This window comes from Ovis canadensis, chromosome X, assembly GCF_042477335.2.
Source record: "Ovis canadensis isolate MfBH-ARS-UI-01 breed Bighorn chromosome X, ARS-UI_OviCan_v2, whole genome shotgun sequence".
Taxonomy (NCBI): Eukaryota; Metazoa; Chordata; class Mammalia; order Artiodactyla; family Bovidae; genus Ovis; species Ovis canadensis.
The window spans coordinates 84,631,281-84,646,094 of NC_091727.1; the positions used below are offsets into that span (position 1 = coordinate 84,631,281).

Genomic DNA, 14,814 nt, shown 5'->3' on the forward strand with positions numbered 1-14,814 from the left:
CAGGTACATCATGCAAAATGTCTTCAGACTGTGGTGCTGGAGAAGACTCTTGAGAGTCCCTTGGACTGCAAGAAGATCCAACCACTCAATCCTAAAGGAAATCCGTCCTGAATTTTCATTGGAAGGACTGATGTTGAAGCTGAAACTCCAATACTTTGGCCACCTGATGTGAACAATTGACTCATTTGAAAAGACCCCGATGCTGGGAAAAATTGAAGGTGGGAGGAGAAGGAGACGACAGAGGATGAGATGGCTGGATGGCCTCAGTGACTCAGTACACATGAGTTTGAGCAAACTCCGGGTGATAGCGAAGGACAGGGAAGCCTAGCATGCTGCAGTCCGTGGGGTCACAAAGAGTCGGGCATGACTGAGAGACTGAACAACAACAACCCATGTACTCTTTTGGCTAAATTCCAACTCTGTTAACTGGTGATAATGGAAGGACAGAGCACCACATACAGGACTTAAATATTTTGACTCCAGGGAGCTGATGCAAAACTGTAGCTGGTGCACGCTGATGAAGCTGGGTACAAGGGGCCCCGGAGGAGGACTTGTTATACCTCTCCTCCTTGGGGTCTTTCTAAAACCATATCTGGGCTTCCTTAAGATGACAAACCCCCATTTTCTCTGAACTTATGTATAGTAAATCAAAGTTGGGGATAGAAAGTAGAGATTTTAAAGAAATTCTGCTGATTAAAAAAACAACCAACCAACTTGCTATGTATTCCTTAAGTACCTATATAATTGAGACATGCAGGAGACTGTAGGGGAGCCAGAGCCTCTTTGATAAATCTGCCCCTCTCAACCTGGCATCCCACCTGCAATGGAGATGGCTCTGAAGCTTCAGCATCATTTCTTCAGGTATTCATAATCTCCTGACAGTCAGCCTCACTATGCTACCTTCCCCACCAAAGTATCTTTTAAGCCCACTGTTGTCTATGCTTAGATGACTGCCATATATCATAGCATGCTACATTATTTACACCTTTACTAAAATTTCTAACACTTGCCCAGTGCATAGGCAAATGAAATCCACAAATTCCACTCAATCTCCCTTTTGGCAATTCCTTCCCTTCCTGCTCTCCCCAAGTCAGCTGCATAGGGAAAGGCAGCTTTTTAGAATAACTCCAAAGGAGTTCAGAGTCTCTTGTTTATAGTATTTGGAGTCAAAAGTTACAAATTGCTTCAAAATGTTGACAGTCTACTTTAAGAAAAATCAAATAACCTTGCTATCATATCTAGTGTAATTTCTTTTTTAAAAACATTTATTGGAGTACAGTTGCTTTACAATGCTGTGTTTGTCCAGTACAATTTCATTTCATGATTTTAAAGTAAGTCTCTCTTTGACAGAGTGATGTGGATTCTTATATTGAAATGTTGCACCCATATTGCCTGGAAAGCATGGGTCAGTGGCTATGCCAGAGAGCGTTTTATAATGATGAGAACAGAGCTGGCATTTACCCCAGAGAAGTCATAGTGGGATGGGGCCATGGTCCTCGGTTACAGGAGATTATGTGAAATTATCACTTACTTTTCATGGCCATGAAAGATGATGCAGTTCAAGTGGGTCCAACAGACAAGAAGGAATATGTACTAATAAATAAAAATGAAATTCCAGATTGGAAACAGGTAGTGAGACTCAAGAATGGGTTATTGCGGGGAGTTAAACAATCAACACCTTGGAGACAGTTTTAAGAATAGGGAAGAAAGCCATCTAGAAAAACTATTTCATTGCAAAATCATCTGGAGATAACAGAATATTGTAGGTCCCTGGGTTTCTTCCAATCTTTCCTGATTTCCCTTTTCATTAGCAGTGGGCCCTTTTCTTAGAGAAGTCTTACACAGAATGTATGTGTAAGTTAGGATGAAACTGTTCTTTTTATTATAGTAGTTTAAACGTGTAACTTTTACTTTATTCTATAAAGTCAATTGATGAGAAAAAAACCATCATCCTAATCCAGACTGTTTTTAGTTGCTGAGTATCAGTAAAACCCTGATGCACACAAATGAACTACAGACAGCAAGGACCTCTGGTGGTTTGTCTGAGCAGTAGAATCTCAGATTAATCCTCAATTACAGAGGCACAGAGAAGGCCTTACTCTGAGCTGAACTAAAACCAATGTGATCTGGTGACCTGTGGCAACCTCTTGGGAAGCTTTGATTAAGTAACATCTGACATGAACACATTTTACCTCAGTGTGATTTCATGTCTGAAGTGTTAGTTCATTGAAAGTGTAATGAACCCTCCCTTCATAGATCTTTGTAAAGCGTCTCTGGGAGGCCTGACAATTCCCTCAAGTCCCTTCTTACACTGGCGAGGTTAGAGTTTAAGAGGCCTTGCTAGTGCCCTTGCTGGCCCTGGGAAGGCTTCTGCAATTATACCTAGAAGCACAGTCTAACCTGCTGGAGGCCACATGAGGACACCTAGGTGACAGGCAGTAGTTACTGCCACTTGTGTGAGTGAGGCTGCCTGGCACTGTAACTGTGTGTGCGAGCCCAGGGCAGACCAGTGAAGGAACCCCCACTCCTCACCACAAGCTGCACCCAGCCCAACCTGTAGAATTGTGAACAAAGAAACAGGTGGTGTTTTAAACTGCTAAGTTCTGATAGGGTTTGTTACAGAGCAGTAATTGATACCTTAAATAAGGACATATCTTCTGTAAAGAAACACTTACTCGATACTAATTAATTTAATATGGGTAACCCAGAGCTATGTTTCAATGGCACGCTGTTATGTATGTGCTAGACTTTCCCCTTATCTGGTTTTGGTTAACCTTTTTTTGTGTCAATACTCACTTTTGGAATGTCTTCTGTTGGCTCACCAGCTGCTTGTTCCATTTTCGCTCCAAATGTGGCCCTGTCTGCAATCAACGTTTATCTCCTTAAAAACATATTTAGAGGCAGACATTTATGTTGTATAAACTGAAACATCTTTTAGCTGTTAGTGTGTTGTGTGGATAACATCCCCCCCAACCCTGAGTTTTCAGAGTGCTCAACTGTAGCTGCAGCTGCTGGAAGAAGCACTCAGGGAACATTCCTGGGATTCAGACTGTCCTCTGAGATGGGCCTGGGTGGGCCCATAATTCACTACCATATACTTGGACTAGAGGCAGAATGGGAAGCCACTTAAATAACCTCATTCATCAGTTACAATGAAAAGACTATCTCTGGCATCACAGCTTTTCCCAGGGCACTCATGCGCTTCAATTTCACTCTCTATTTCTCTAGTGTCGATCAGTAGAGAAATGCACAAAATGGAGGCTCAGATTTCAGTCCCGGCACTGCCAGAAAGCGTATCAATCTGATCAAGCCATTTTTCTTTGTTGCAGCTCAATAAAACAGACTCACTGCTCATCTCCATGATGCCAGGGTGTGGGATGCTGGGAAGAAGAAGAATAAGAGGAGATAGAGCTCTCCTCCTTTGTGGAATTAAAGCTATCCTGACCACGTATAGAAAGAACTCAGAGTGGGGCCATCAGAAACCCCCTGGGAATTGGTCAGAGTATGGTGATGACCCTCCAGTTACAAAATGAGCTAAGGACTTGAAAAGACACCTCTCCAAAGAAGACATATAGATGGCCAACAGGTACATGAAAAAAAAATGCTCCATGGCCTTAATCATCAGGAAAATGTAAATCAAAACTACAACAAGATACCGCTTCACCACTGTCAGTATGACTATTATCAAAAAGTCGAAAGATAAGTGTTGGCACGGATGTGAAGAAATTGGAACTTCTGTACACTGAATGCAAAAACAATGCAGCTGCTGTGGGAAACAGTATGGAGGTTCCTTAAAAAATTAAAATAGAACCACCGAAGTACATACGATCTAGCAACTCCAATTCTGGGTATATATTCAAAAGAACTGAAGCTAGAATCTTGAAGAGATATGAGTACTCTTAAACTCTTTGCAGCACTATTCACAATAGCCAGGATGGAAACGAAGTCTTCATTGATGGCTGAATGGATAAAGAAAATGTGGTATATAAATACAACAGAATACTATGAAGCCTTAACAAAGGAGGAAATTCCACAATATGAGACGCAGATGAACTTTGAGAACATTATACCAAGTGAAATAAGCCAGCAACAGAAAGACAAATACTGTGATTCCACTCATATGAAGTATCTAAAGTAGTCAAATTCACAAAATCAAAGAGTAGAATGGTGGTTGCCAGGGGCTGGCTGGGGGAGGGGAAGAGGGGTAGCTACTGATCAGTGGATAGAAAGTTTCAGTTAAGCAAGATGAGTAAGCTCTAGTCTGCTGTACATTGTACCTACAATCAATAATCTATTGTACATTCAAACATTTGTTAATATGGTAGATCTCATCTTACCTGTTCTTGTAAGTGAAAGTCACTCAGTTGTGTCTGATTCTTTGCGACCCCCATGGACTGAGTCCATGGAATTCTCCAGGTCAGAATACTGGAGTGGGTAGCCTTTCCCTTCTCCAGGGGGTCTTCCCAACCCAAGGATGGAACCCAGGTCTCCTGCACTGCAGGCAGGTTCTTTACCAGCTAAGCCACAAGGGAAGCCCAAGAATACTGGAGTGGGTAGCCTATCCCTTCTCCAGTGGATCTTCCCGACCCAGGAATTAAACCAGGGTCTCCTGCATTGCAGGCAGATTCTTTACCAACTGAACCATCAAGGAAGCCCTGTTCTTACAACAATAAAATAACAATTAAAAAAGAGACATTCTGATATAAGCTACAACACGGATGAATTTATGCTAAGTGAAATAAGAACTTTGGACACATTATACTAAGTGAAAGCCAGACACAAAAGGACAACTACAATAGGAGTCTACTTGCATGATATCCCTAGAGTAGTCAAATTCTTAGACACAGAAAGTACAGTGGTGGGTGTCAAGGCCTGGAAGGAAGCAGGGAATTGGGGAGTGATGCTAAGTCAGTATAGAGTTTCAGTTCTACAAGATGAAAAGAGGTCTGGAGAAGAATGGCTGGGATGGTTGCATGACAGTGTGAACCTACTTAATGCCACTGAACTGTATACTCAAAAATGTTTAAAATGGCAAATTTTCAGTTCTGTCTACTTTATTATAAATATATTCACAAGAATACTGTGAATGGGAAAATAACCTAAAGAGCAACATTCTAGGAGCTGGGATTGTTACAGATCACACAAAAGCCTCAAGTCTTTTTCTTTTAAAATTGCAGGTCTCTGAATTAAAACCATCCTTTAAAATTGCAGATCTCAGAATTAAAACCAGTATGTATGCCTTTATTCCTCTAGACACACTGGGACAAAGTCTTAGGCTAAAAGGCATCTACGAAAAGAGACTCACCTTTTAAGAGTGAAATCCAAGCACCTGGCTCTACTTCTAGGAATAAATACAGAGAGAAGGGAGTAAGCCCATGGCTGCCTTCCTGCTGGGGCCAGTCCCCAGCCACCGAGTCCTGGAGACAAAAGGACAGGAGAGTCTGTCCATTTCCAATCAGGAAGAGAGAGAGACAAGTGCTCTCTCCTTCACAAACATGAGAGACCAGGCTCTTTGTAAAGGGGAAACCCAGAGCAGCTCAGAGGAGGGCGCTGGGGTAGTCAGGGCCTGGCCTGCTCCTGTGCTTGGTCAGTGCAGGAGGCTCCAATGTGGCTGCCATAAGCTCGATACCCTCCTCTGTGGCAAGAAGACGTCTGTCTGCACAAGAAAAAGGCCAACAGGATTGAAGGCTTCCCCTTACTTCTCCAAAGGACTCAATCAGCTCCATCTTGCCCTTTTTGTCACTCATTCATCTCTCCACTAGTCTGTTGACTTTTAGGACAGAAAGGCCCTGGCTTTGAATCTGCTGACAAAATCAGCAGCCTGTCTGAGAGCTTCAGCTTATGCTGTTCCTCTACCTGGAGGTGCTGCTCCCTGTCCTCCCCATGGTGAGCAGCTCTGCAGCCTTCAAGGCCTTGCTCAGTTGTCACCTCTGGGAAACTTCCTCCCCCTCTCCAGGCAAGACTAGCAGCTTCCTCAGCACCTCAGCATTGGTTTCTGCTTTCATTCTAACACTGTACACAGCTGTAGGCTCCTCATTCCCCCCAGCCCCCACCCCATGTCCATCTTGGCTTGGTGGAGGTGAGCCCCTGGAGGGCCAGCAAGGAGTCCAGAATGGAATATGGGTGGAATTGTGCTGCAGCAGCTGGTCTGAGAGGCCTCAACCATAGAGCAGGAATCCTGCTGACCTCAGTGGCTGTAGGTACACGCCCCAAGGATAAAAAGGGAGCTGCAACTTGTAAAAAAAAATGTTGTAGAAAAGCACTCTGGTGCCAGCTCACTCCTCCACCCTTACAAGGCCACTGCCAAATAGAACCTGCAGAAGGCACAGCACCAACCTTCAGGGAGCCCAGCATCTGGGGTGGGACACAGGCTTAGCAGAACACTGCAGAAGTGCCTGTGAGTTCTGATGAGAGTAAGCCCAGGCAGGGAGGCAATCCCTGAGTCAAGTTCTAAAACCCTGGAGGCGTGAGTCAAAGAAGAGGTGGGTGTCCTGAGAGATATTCCAAGGCCAGGGGTGGGAAGCATGAGGCGTTGGCACGGCCAGCCTGTTCTGCGACAAGTTGTGACAAAGTGAGATCGAAGTCAGATTGGGGGCAAAGTTCAGAACGTGCAGGTGCTGTGTGTCTAAGGAGTCATCCTATGGGAGATGTGGGAGGCTTTGGAAGTTGAAATCAAGGGTGAGTGTCCGATCACTCTGGCTACAGTGTGGAGAAGACTTAACACAGAGTCTGAGGCTCTGCATGTGTCATATAAGGAGAATGACAAGAGTGAATCAGATAAAAGAATTAACAATGCCTGAAAACTGGCTAAATTTCAGAACTTTTTACAGATGAGCACAGCAGTTCCTCAGTATCCATGGGGCATTGGTTCCAGGAGCCCCCGCAGACACCGAAATCCAAGGAGACTTAGTGTCTCTTAAATAAAATGACACAGTATTTGCATATAACCGGTGCACATTCTCTCATATAGTTCAAACAATCTCTAGATTACTCCTAATACAATGTCAATGCTATGTAAATAGCTGTAAATACTATGTTAATGCCATATAAATTGTTGCCTATGAAGCAAATTTGATTTTTGCTTTTGAAACTTTCTGGAATTTTTTTCCCAATATTTTCAATCCATGGATGGTTGTGAAGGAGGAAACAGAACAGGCTCCATCTTGAAAGCAGGACTCCATCTTGGGCAGAACTGTGGACTTTGAGCTATATGCCCAGTATCTATGGAAGGATGGAAGAGTTCCAGGGCTCATACCCAGACTCTCCATCACCTAAAAGAATACCCTAATTGTCTGTGTAACCGAATATAATCATAAATTCTATTATGCTTATTGGGGTATGACCACAGGCTTATTGATAATTGCCCACTGTTAACTACCTAGGCTTAAGGCATACGAATCACGGGTTTAAGGCACAGGCATAGAATCACGGGTTAACTTTGATTGTATATTTCTTTTCCTTTGTTCAGACTAGTTTCAGAGAATTTGGGGAGGTGGGTTTGAGCACGTACAATTAGGGTATATAAGGTTTTCACAAAAACTGGTCGGGGTCCTTGGCTAAGAGAAGACTCTGCCTTGGGCCCACCGGTGTAATAAACTGCACTCCACTATCTACACTGTCCTTCTGAGTGAGTTTGTTTCCTGGAATGCATGGTTACAACAATTGAATCCATGGATATGGAACCTGCAGATATGAAGGACTAACTGTATATTATACCACTAAGATCCCAAAAGCAACCAGTTGGGAACACAGTACTGGTCTCATTCAACAGGTAAGAAACTGAGGCTTGGAGAGGTCAAGTGACTTGCCCAAAGTCACACTGCTGGGCAGAACTTGTGATTGCTCCTACATTGCCAGGCTGTCACCCTGCAGACCCACTGGGAAACAGGCTGTGGAATGACACAGAGTTGGAAGGTCCAGCAGGGGCAAAACTGGGCAGGAGGCTCAGATGCCAGGCTGAGTCTGGACTTCAGTCTGCAGTCATGGGAAACCTCTGAGGGTTTAAGAGCATGGGGGTGACCTGACCAGAACTGTTCAGTCAGATTAACCTGGTGAAGCAGGGTGGACTAGACAGGTGAGAAGCAGGAAACAGGGGGACCACTCACCACTTGTTCAACCAAGATTTACTGAGTACCTAATGTGTGTCCCCTCACTGTTCCATGTCCTGGAGTGTCAGCAGTGAATAAAACAGAGATGCCTGCACTCACAGATTCTCTTCTAGTGGATGGGCAGTAAAGAGCAAAATAAACAAGTAAAATACACAGTGACAAGCAGTATGGGATTGTGGACTCAAAAAATACTCACAATCTAAAAGCTGAGAGTTATGTTTTATTTGGTGGGAATATTTAGGACTTCAAGCCTCAGGACAGCACCTCAAGTAACCCTGAGAGAACTGGTCCTAGGAGGCGAGAAGGGTAGCCAGGTTATATAAAAGTTCTGCAATAAACGGCAGGTAGTCTGAATATCAAAAGATTATTGTTAATTAAAGAAAACTAGACATCTCAAGTTAAGGAATTTAGTGCTTTTCTGTGTATGGGAATATGCAAGACATGAAAGAGTCTGGGCTCACTGAAATCATTCTTTTGATTTGCATCTCAGCATATCTGGGGCTGGTTTCCTGTTTCCTCAAGGCTCACCATAGGGTGGCTGCAGTCTGATGGCTGCTAGATGGCAGGTATTCTTTCTTTCCTAAATTCCCTCACGGTTCACCAACCCATGACATCCTTTGTTTATTGATATGGCAGGAAATATTTCATTTTTCAGGATAAATGTAGAGCAAGGTGCGGAGTTTGGGTGTCCTGGGGGCTGCAATGCTAAAGAGGGTGCTCAGTGGGGGTTTACTGAGAAAGGTGATAGTAGAGCAAAGACCTACAGGAGGAAAAGAAGTGGAGGAAGCATGCATAAGGGGCAGGTAGAGCAAAAGTTTGAAGGCAGGAGTGAGTCTGCACATCTGAATCCACTCAGGGGCTGAAGGGAGCCAGGGAAGAGGAAGCCCATAAGGAAGGGCCTTGCAGATGACGGTCAGAACTCTGCTCTGCACTCAGAGTGGTTGCTGCTGAAGGCCTTAAGTGGGAGAGGAGCAGCAGAGGTGGAAAAAAGGGATAGAACTTGAAGGCTGGTAAATGGGAAAGGGGCACGAAAAGAGTCAAATATGACCTAAAGGTTGTGAACCTGGTTTATGCTCCAAGAGGGTAAAGGGCAGGTCAGAGAACACTTTCGTTTAATAAATGTCAATAAACCTCAGGCTTTTTTTCAGCCTGAGAAACGTCTGCTCTGGTTCGCTGTCTCCCTAAATACTGTGCCAACGCCCAGATGGGATGCAGGTAAGCGCTGAGAGACCTACCCTCTCACGAGCACTCATGCTTCCTTCACTCCCTTCAAAGTCCATTCTCAGGCCCCCAGGTCACCTTCCCGGGCTGCTTTTAGTCAGGTAAGAACTAAAGTGATCCTGTCTTAGAACCTACTTTGGGGATGAGGAGTGCTCTTGAACGCACACGCTCAAAGAGCGAGCCGCAGCTGGATTAGGCTTCTAAGTCCCAGACGTTCGAACCTCCGAGACAAGGCTCGGCACATCCCTTCCATTTTTTGGATCTCAGATGCCCCGTGGGTACAGAGTCTGCTCCAACACGAAAGCTTAGGTCTTCTCTGGCCCCTCGGACCCTAACTCAAGTCTCAGGTCAGACCAGGAAGTCCTCGTCCCGGATCGTCCCACCCAACCCCTTGCCTTCTAGTCCTGTCGCCGACACAAGGGTGAGGTCGCAACCCTTACCCGTCCGTAGGCGCCCCGCTGCTTGGCCCCAGCTTGTCCACAGCCTGCACCCTTAGAGCTCGAGCTGCCGGTAGCCACCTTTTTCTCCCCGCCCGCGTGAGGCGAGGATCTGCCGAGGCTCCTCCACCAAGCGGATTGGCTTGGTTCGGTGCTGGCTCCGCTAATCTGCGCTCGCGGTATAGTCCTGCCCAATGAGGCCGGGCCGCGACGGTACTGCGCCCCGCCCTGTGCCGAGAGTTCGTCGGGTTAGCCCCACCCACCCCAGCCCTGGGCCAATGGGGAGCGGCGGCTAGCGGTCCGCCAATGGGGAGCGAGGCCACGCGCGCGGGGCGGTGGGAACTGCGCAGAGTCGGTGTGTACGTCGGTTGCCGTAACAACGGGAAGTGGAATCCATCCGGGATGGTGAGTGCTTGCTTCGGTCTCAAGCCTCGCGTTCAGAGGCTGAGCCCTTCTCAGGCCTTGCAGGGCCCCGCCGCCTCTCCTGCGCGGTTCTTGGCTTCTCTGAGAGCTTTTGCCGAAGGGCAGGGTAGGGATGCCTGCCGTCCTGCTGGGCCTGTGATTCGCCACCGTCTCCCCTTCAGCCACAGCCGCTCTCCCCCGCCCCCACGGGTTCCCCTGGCCTTTTCCAGCCCCTCCGTAGACCGTCCCTGGGCAAAAAAGACTCGGATTCTCAGAATGTGGCCTCCCGGCCGCCTCTGCCAAAAGTTTACGCACGGAGATGGGGCGGGGGGGGTGGGGAGGGAGAGTTTATAATGTTTGGTTGTTAATGTGTATTTAAAACGTTAAATATAGGGACTTAGGGAAACACTTTGAGCTTCTTGGAGAAGGCTCAGGTGTACTACGGAGAAGGCAATGGCCCCCCACTCCAGTACTCTTGCCTGGAAAATCCCATGGACGGAGGAGCCTGATAGGCTGCAGTCCATGGAGTCTCACAGAGTCGGACACGACTGAAGCGACTTAGCAGCAGCAGCAGGTGTACTAAGAGAATTGAATTTTATTATTCTATATTGACAGAATATACATCTTACCTTAGTAATATTTGGCCAAATCTAGAAGTAATCAGAAAATTGGAGAAATTAGAGCAAAGCAGAGCAGCGTTCTAGGACCTTTTTAAAATTAAGGATCCTCAAATTGGGAGAACTGATTATCCGTATGCAGTTGTCCCCAGTCAGCTCCTTGGCTAGCTCTCTTTGGGGATGATTTTCAATAAGAGGTCCAAAAGAACAAGGGATCTCCTTGCTTACACAAACAATAGTAAAGAAGGAGGGACAGACCATGCATAGAAAGATTCATTGCTCTTTCCAGTAAACCCTGATATCTCTCCTGTTAAGTTTTGAAATCTGTTGGTATAAACTATTTTAAATGATGTGGTTGTAGCTGTTTATTTTTTGGTAAAATGTGGACTCTTATTACATAATATTTTGCTTCTGTGTTTGTAAAACTTATAAAGGCCTCTAACTTTAAGAAGGCAAACATGGCATCGACTACCCAGCGAAAAAGGATGAGTCCTAAACCTGAGCTTACCGAAGAGCAGAAACAGGAAATTCGAGAAGCCTTTGATCTCTTTGATGCTGATGGAACTGGGACAATTGATGTTAAGGAACTTAAGGCAAGCTCTGTATATTCCCGCTCTGCTGCCTCGAATTTCCTCTGCCTCTTTGTCTTCTGTGCTGTGTTTTCATGTCTTTATTTACCTCAAGAATTATTAAATAAAATTAAGTTGCACATATCAATTTGCTTAATGTTATAGTGATTCCTGTTCATTTTAACAGGACTGTAGCAGAGGCTGGCTTACTGCTGTCAGCACTGTCATTGGTTCTGCTCCTGGGTTTAGATGTGCATGTTAAGATGATCCTATTTTCATTGTAGGTGGCAATGAGGGCCCTGGGCTTTGAACCAAAAAAAGAAGAGATCAAGAAAATGATAAGCGAAATTGATAAGGAAGGGACAGGAAAAATGAACTTTAGTGACTTTTTAACTGTGATGACTCAGAAAATGGTAAGTTAGCTAAGATGATCAGCATATTTTCCACCAATAATGGTGGACAAATTTGAATCTAGATATGAAAATGTCTTCACTGAAAAAAAGTTAATGCAGACTGGAGAGTTCAGCTGATAAAAGAGAGTAGCTGTGACTGAGAACTAGGATGTTTAGGGTCTACTTGATTTTTTTTCAAGGCCACAAAGTCAAAGTCATTTTACCCTCTGCAAAGAAGTAAAAGTGGGATCTTCTGTGACCCAGTACCTGTAGTCAGGGAGGCTGTCACCGAGACCATGTGACATCCTGGCAGGGAAGATGGGATGGGCTGTCACTTTTTTTACTCTTTCTCCAACAAGTATGTCAGTGTGATAAGCACAAGCAGTAAAACCTTTAATAGTACCAGTAATATTACGCATTTTGACAAGGCAAAGTCCCTGAACTTTAAAGTTTGAAATTCTTTCCTCTCCCATCTGTTAGTATTCTGGATAGCCTCAGCCTGAGGCTGTGTTTCTTTACCGCAGTGAGGATTTGGTCTTTCACCACTTCCAAGGTTGAATTCACCCATTCTCTAGTCTCCAAATGGTCCAGAGAGATGCTAAGATGTCACCTCACCTGTCACCCTCAGTCCCCTGAGTGTCCCACATAAGAAAGGTGTTCCCTTTGGTCCATTTCTCTTTGGCCTCCTGGCTCCTCCTTAGTTTGGCTCATCTACATTCTACTGACCTGTGGAAAAGTAGCTCCATCAATGTGTCAGGTGAGCCTCCCAATGCACAAGCGTGTTCCTCCTTTAATAATCCTGTTGCTTTGAAATCATCTAATCACATCTGTATTTTTCTTTAGGGACTGATTTAAGAGTTCAGGAAGTTTAACATTCTGTAATAACCTAGTAAAGCTGTCCTGCATTCAGAGTTGGTTCCCAGATTGCTCTTATTAGGAGCTCTCACTATCTTTAGCTAGCTTTCAGGAATATTTGAAGTTGGAGCTCGAGGAAATTTTACTCTTTTCTTCTGTTAGAGTACTGGGGATCCCAATAACAATTTGTGATCTCATAACAAGTGAAATAGCCTTTTATTTCCTTCCTTCTCCTCCATCCCCACCAAGAAGATTTCCTCTTCTAGCAGCTTAAACAGTATATTTCCCCTAAGTCTAACTCCACCTTCTGTTCCCATAACTTAAAAACAAATCTACTTTCTCTTTGGTTTGTACAGAAAATGTTCTAAATGCAAACCTTTACATTTCCTTTTTAGCCTCTGGGTTTGTAATAATTTCATTGTTTATTTTCTTTTTCTGCTCTGGTTGCTGTGTGATCTTCTGTGACACAGCACCGGTAGTCATGGAGGCTGTCACCAAGATCCATGTGACATCCAGGCAGGGCAGACGGGATGGGCAGTGGTGGGCTGCAGGACACAAGTCAATATGAATCGCGAGTGTCTCCCTGTTGTCATGTGTTTTATGTTCTGCTTGTTAAGTCTGAGAAGGATACCAAAGAAGAAATCTTGAAAGCCTTCAAGCTCTTTGATGATGATGAGACTGGGAAGATATCATTCAAAAACCTCAAACGTGTGGCCAAGGAGTTGGGTGAGAACCTCTCTGACGAGGAGCTGCAGGTTTGTGATACTCAGCCTGGAGCCCCATGTGACTTTTTTGAGTTCCATTTTCTCTGGTTATATTTGAAGAAAAATGAGTGTTCTCTTGTCACTCTGCTGACTACTTAATTTCTCTTTTCCTAGTGAGACAAACCTATGGATGCTGCTCCCAGAAAAATATACACATGGATAGTTTTAGGTTTTAGGAATTTCCCTAGTCAGGGAGGCTTTTGAGCTGCTTTCTAGGCGATGCACATGTGGCAAAGTATGACTTGGTTTTCAAATGACTTTTCAGGAACCAAGCTTAATATAAAAGTCAGCCCATTTGCAGCAGGTGGACCATATTGTCTATTGGTGCATCATTATGAAAGCTAATTACTTAGTCACACTTTCGTTACATTTATGAATTGCTCTAAATGGAATCCTTCCTGTCCTGCAGGAAATGATTGATGAAGCTGATCGAGATGGAGACGGAGAAGTCAATGAGCAGGAGTTCCTGCGCATTATGAAGAAGACGAGCCTTTATTAAAATCAGTCTCAGCTTTTCTACCATGAGCACAGGGAACTCGGTTTAGTGCCTGCCGTTGTGTGAAGCCTGATTTTTGAAAATGTAAATTATTTTTCCCCACTGACGTCTCGGTATAACTTTAGTAACAACTCTAAATCTGTTTTCAACTTTTGAAAGTGTTCTTTGAAATTGAGGTTGTTTGTAAGGTTACTGGGTGACTGCTTTAATTCCCCAGGGCAGAACAAAAGCATGTTAGAATGGAGAAAAGGGTCTTTGAGCTTTCACCCACCTGCCATTCTGCCTTGTATTGCTTAACTCTTGTCCTGCATTCCCACATTTATGCCACCGCCAAACAACTTCTTCTCAAGCACACATTGTACCCATGTCACCACAAGCAGAGAGCATCTCTTCAATGGTTCCAATTTTAATTGACACCTGAGTGCAGCTTTCTCTTTTATAAAACCCAGTGAACTCTTCCTTGCATTTGGATGTGTGTGTGTGTATGTATGGGCTATTTGTTTTATCTTCAAATAAAGCCTTTCTTATTTGAGCTCTTATTCTCTAAGGATGAGTTCTTTAGCCTTGATTATGAGTTCACCTTCTAAATCACTTTGTCGAAGGTAGCCTGGTAGATCCCAAACTCCTTGCCAGCCCGAGAACAGAAAACAAAATAACCCTTTCCTACTGACATGAATTGGTTTTTGCCTTGGGAACCTGTCAGTTTGTGAAATTAGTTGATCATTTTGCATCAGCCTAAATGATGTCCTAAAAATAGTTTTGGCAAAGTGTACAGCTGGAAAAGGGTCTTACTGGTAATTTGTGCTTAGGGCAAATTGGTGAGAGCCAGGTGATTATGACAGTAGGTAGAGCTTAGCCAGCCTCTTGTCAGTTGATTTGCTGTGTGGTGTCTCAGAATCTCAGTGTAGATTGGGTCCAGTGACCTTGTCCAGCTCCTTCTTGGCCCTATTGGG

At 44.6% G+C, this 14,814-nt stretch overlaps 2 protein-coding genes across 8 annotated transcripts in view; one reads left to right on the top strand and one right to left on the bottom strand.

Moving 5' to 3' along the window:
* The window catches only part of NSDHL (NAD(P) dependent 3-beta-hydroxysteroid dehydrogenase NSDHL), a 28,513-nt gene extending 18,501 nt beyond the window's left edge, over positions 1-10,012 (bottom strand). Inside the window, exons 1-3 of one of the 6 annotated variants that reach the window (XM_070290569.1) lie at positions 9,770-9,968; positions 5,306-5,341; positions 2,797-2,881 (exon numbers count right to left, since the gene is read on the bottom strand). In XM_070290569.1, the coding sequence (XP_070146670.1) occupies positions 2,797-2,838 (42 nt within the window). In that variant the 5' untranslated portion in view covers positions 2,839-2,881; positions 5,306-5,341; positions 9,770-9,968. Of the gene's footprint in view, positions 1-2,796; positions 2,882-5,305; positions 5,418-9,769 lie in introns of all 6 variants that reach the window. The other 5 variants (XM_070290570.1, XM_070290571.1, XM_070290572.1 and 2 more) reach the window with 5 other exon arrangements.
* Positions 10,013-10,044: 32 nt separating this feature from the next.
* Positions 10,045-14,393, top strand: CETN2 (centrin 2). 2 transcript variants are annotated; one of them, XM_070290573.1, is made up of 5 exons: positions 10,045-10,171; positions 11,220-11,378; positions 11,639-11,767; positions 13,219-13,356; positions 13,775-14,393. In XM_070290573.1, exons 1-5 carry the CDS (start codon positions 10,073-10,075, stop codon positions 13,862-13,864), a joined length of 615 nt encoding a protein of 204 aa, XP_070146674.1. In that variant the 5' UTR covers positions 10,045-10,072; the 3' UTR covers positions 13,865-14,393. The 2 variants fall into 2 exon arrangements, with proteins under 2 accessions (XP_070146674.1, XP_070146675.1); XM_070290574.1 differs by having other exon boundaries at positions 10,149-10,295.
* The last annotated feature ends 421 nt before the right edge of the window (positions 14,394-14,814 follow it).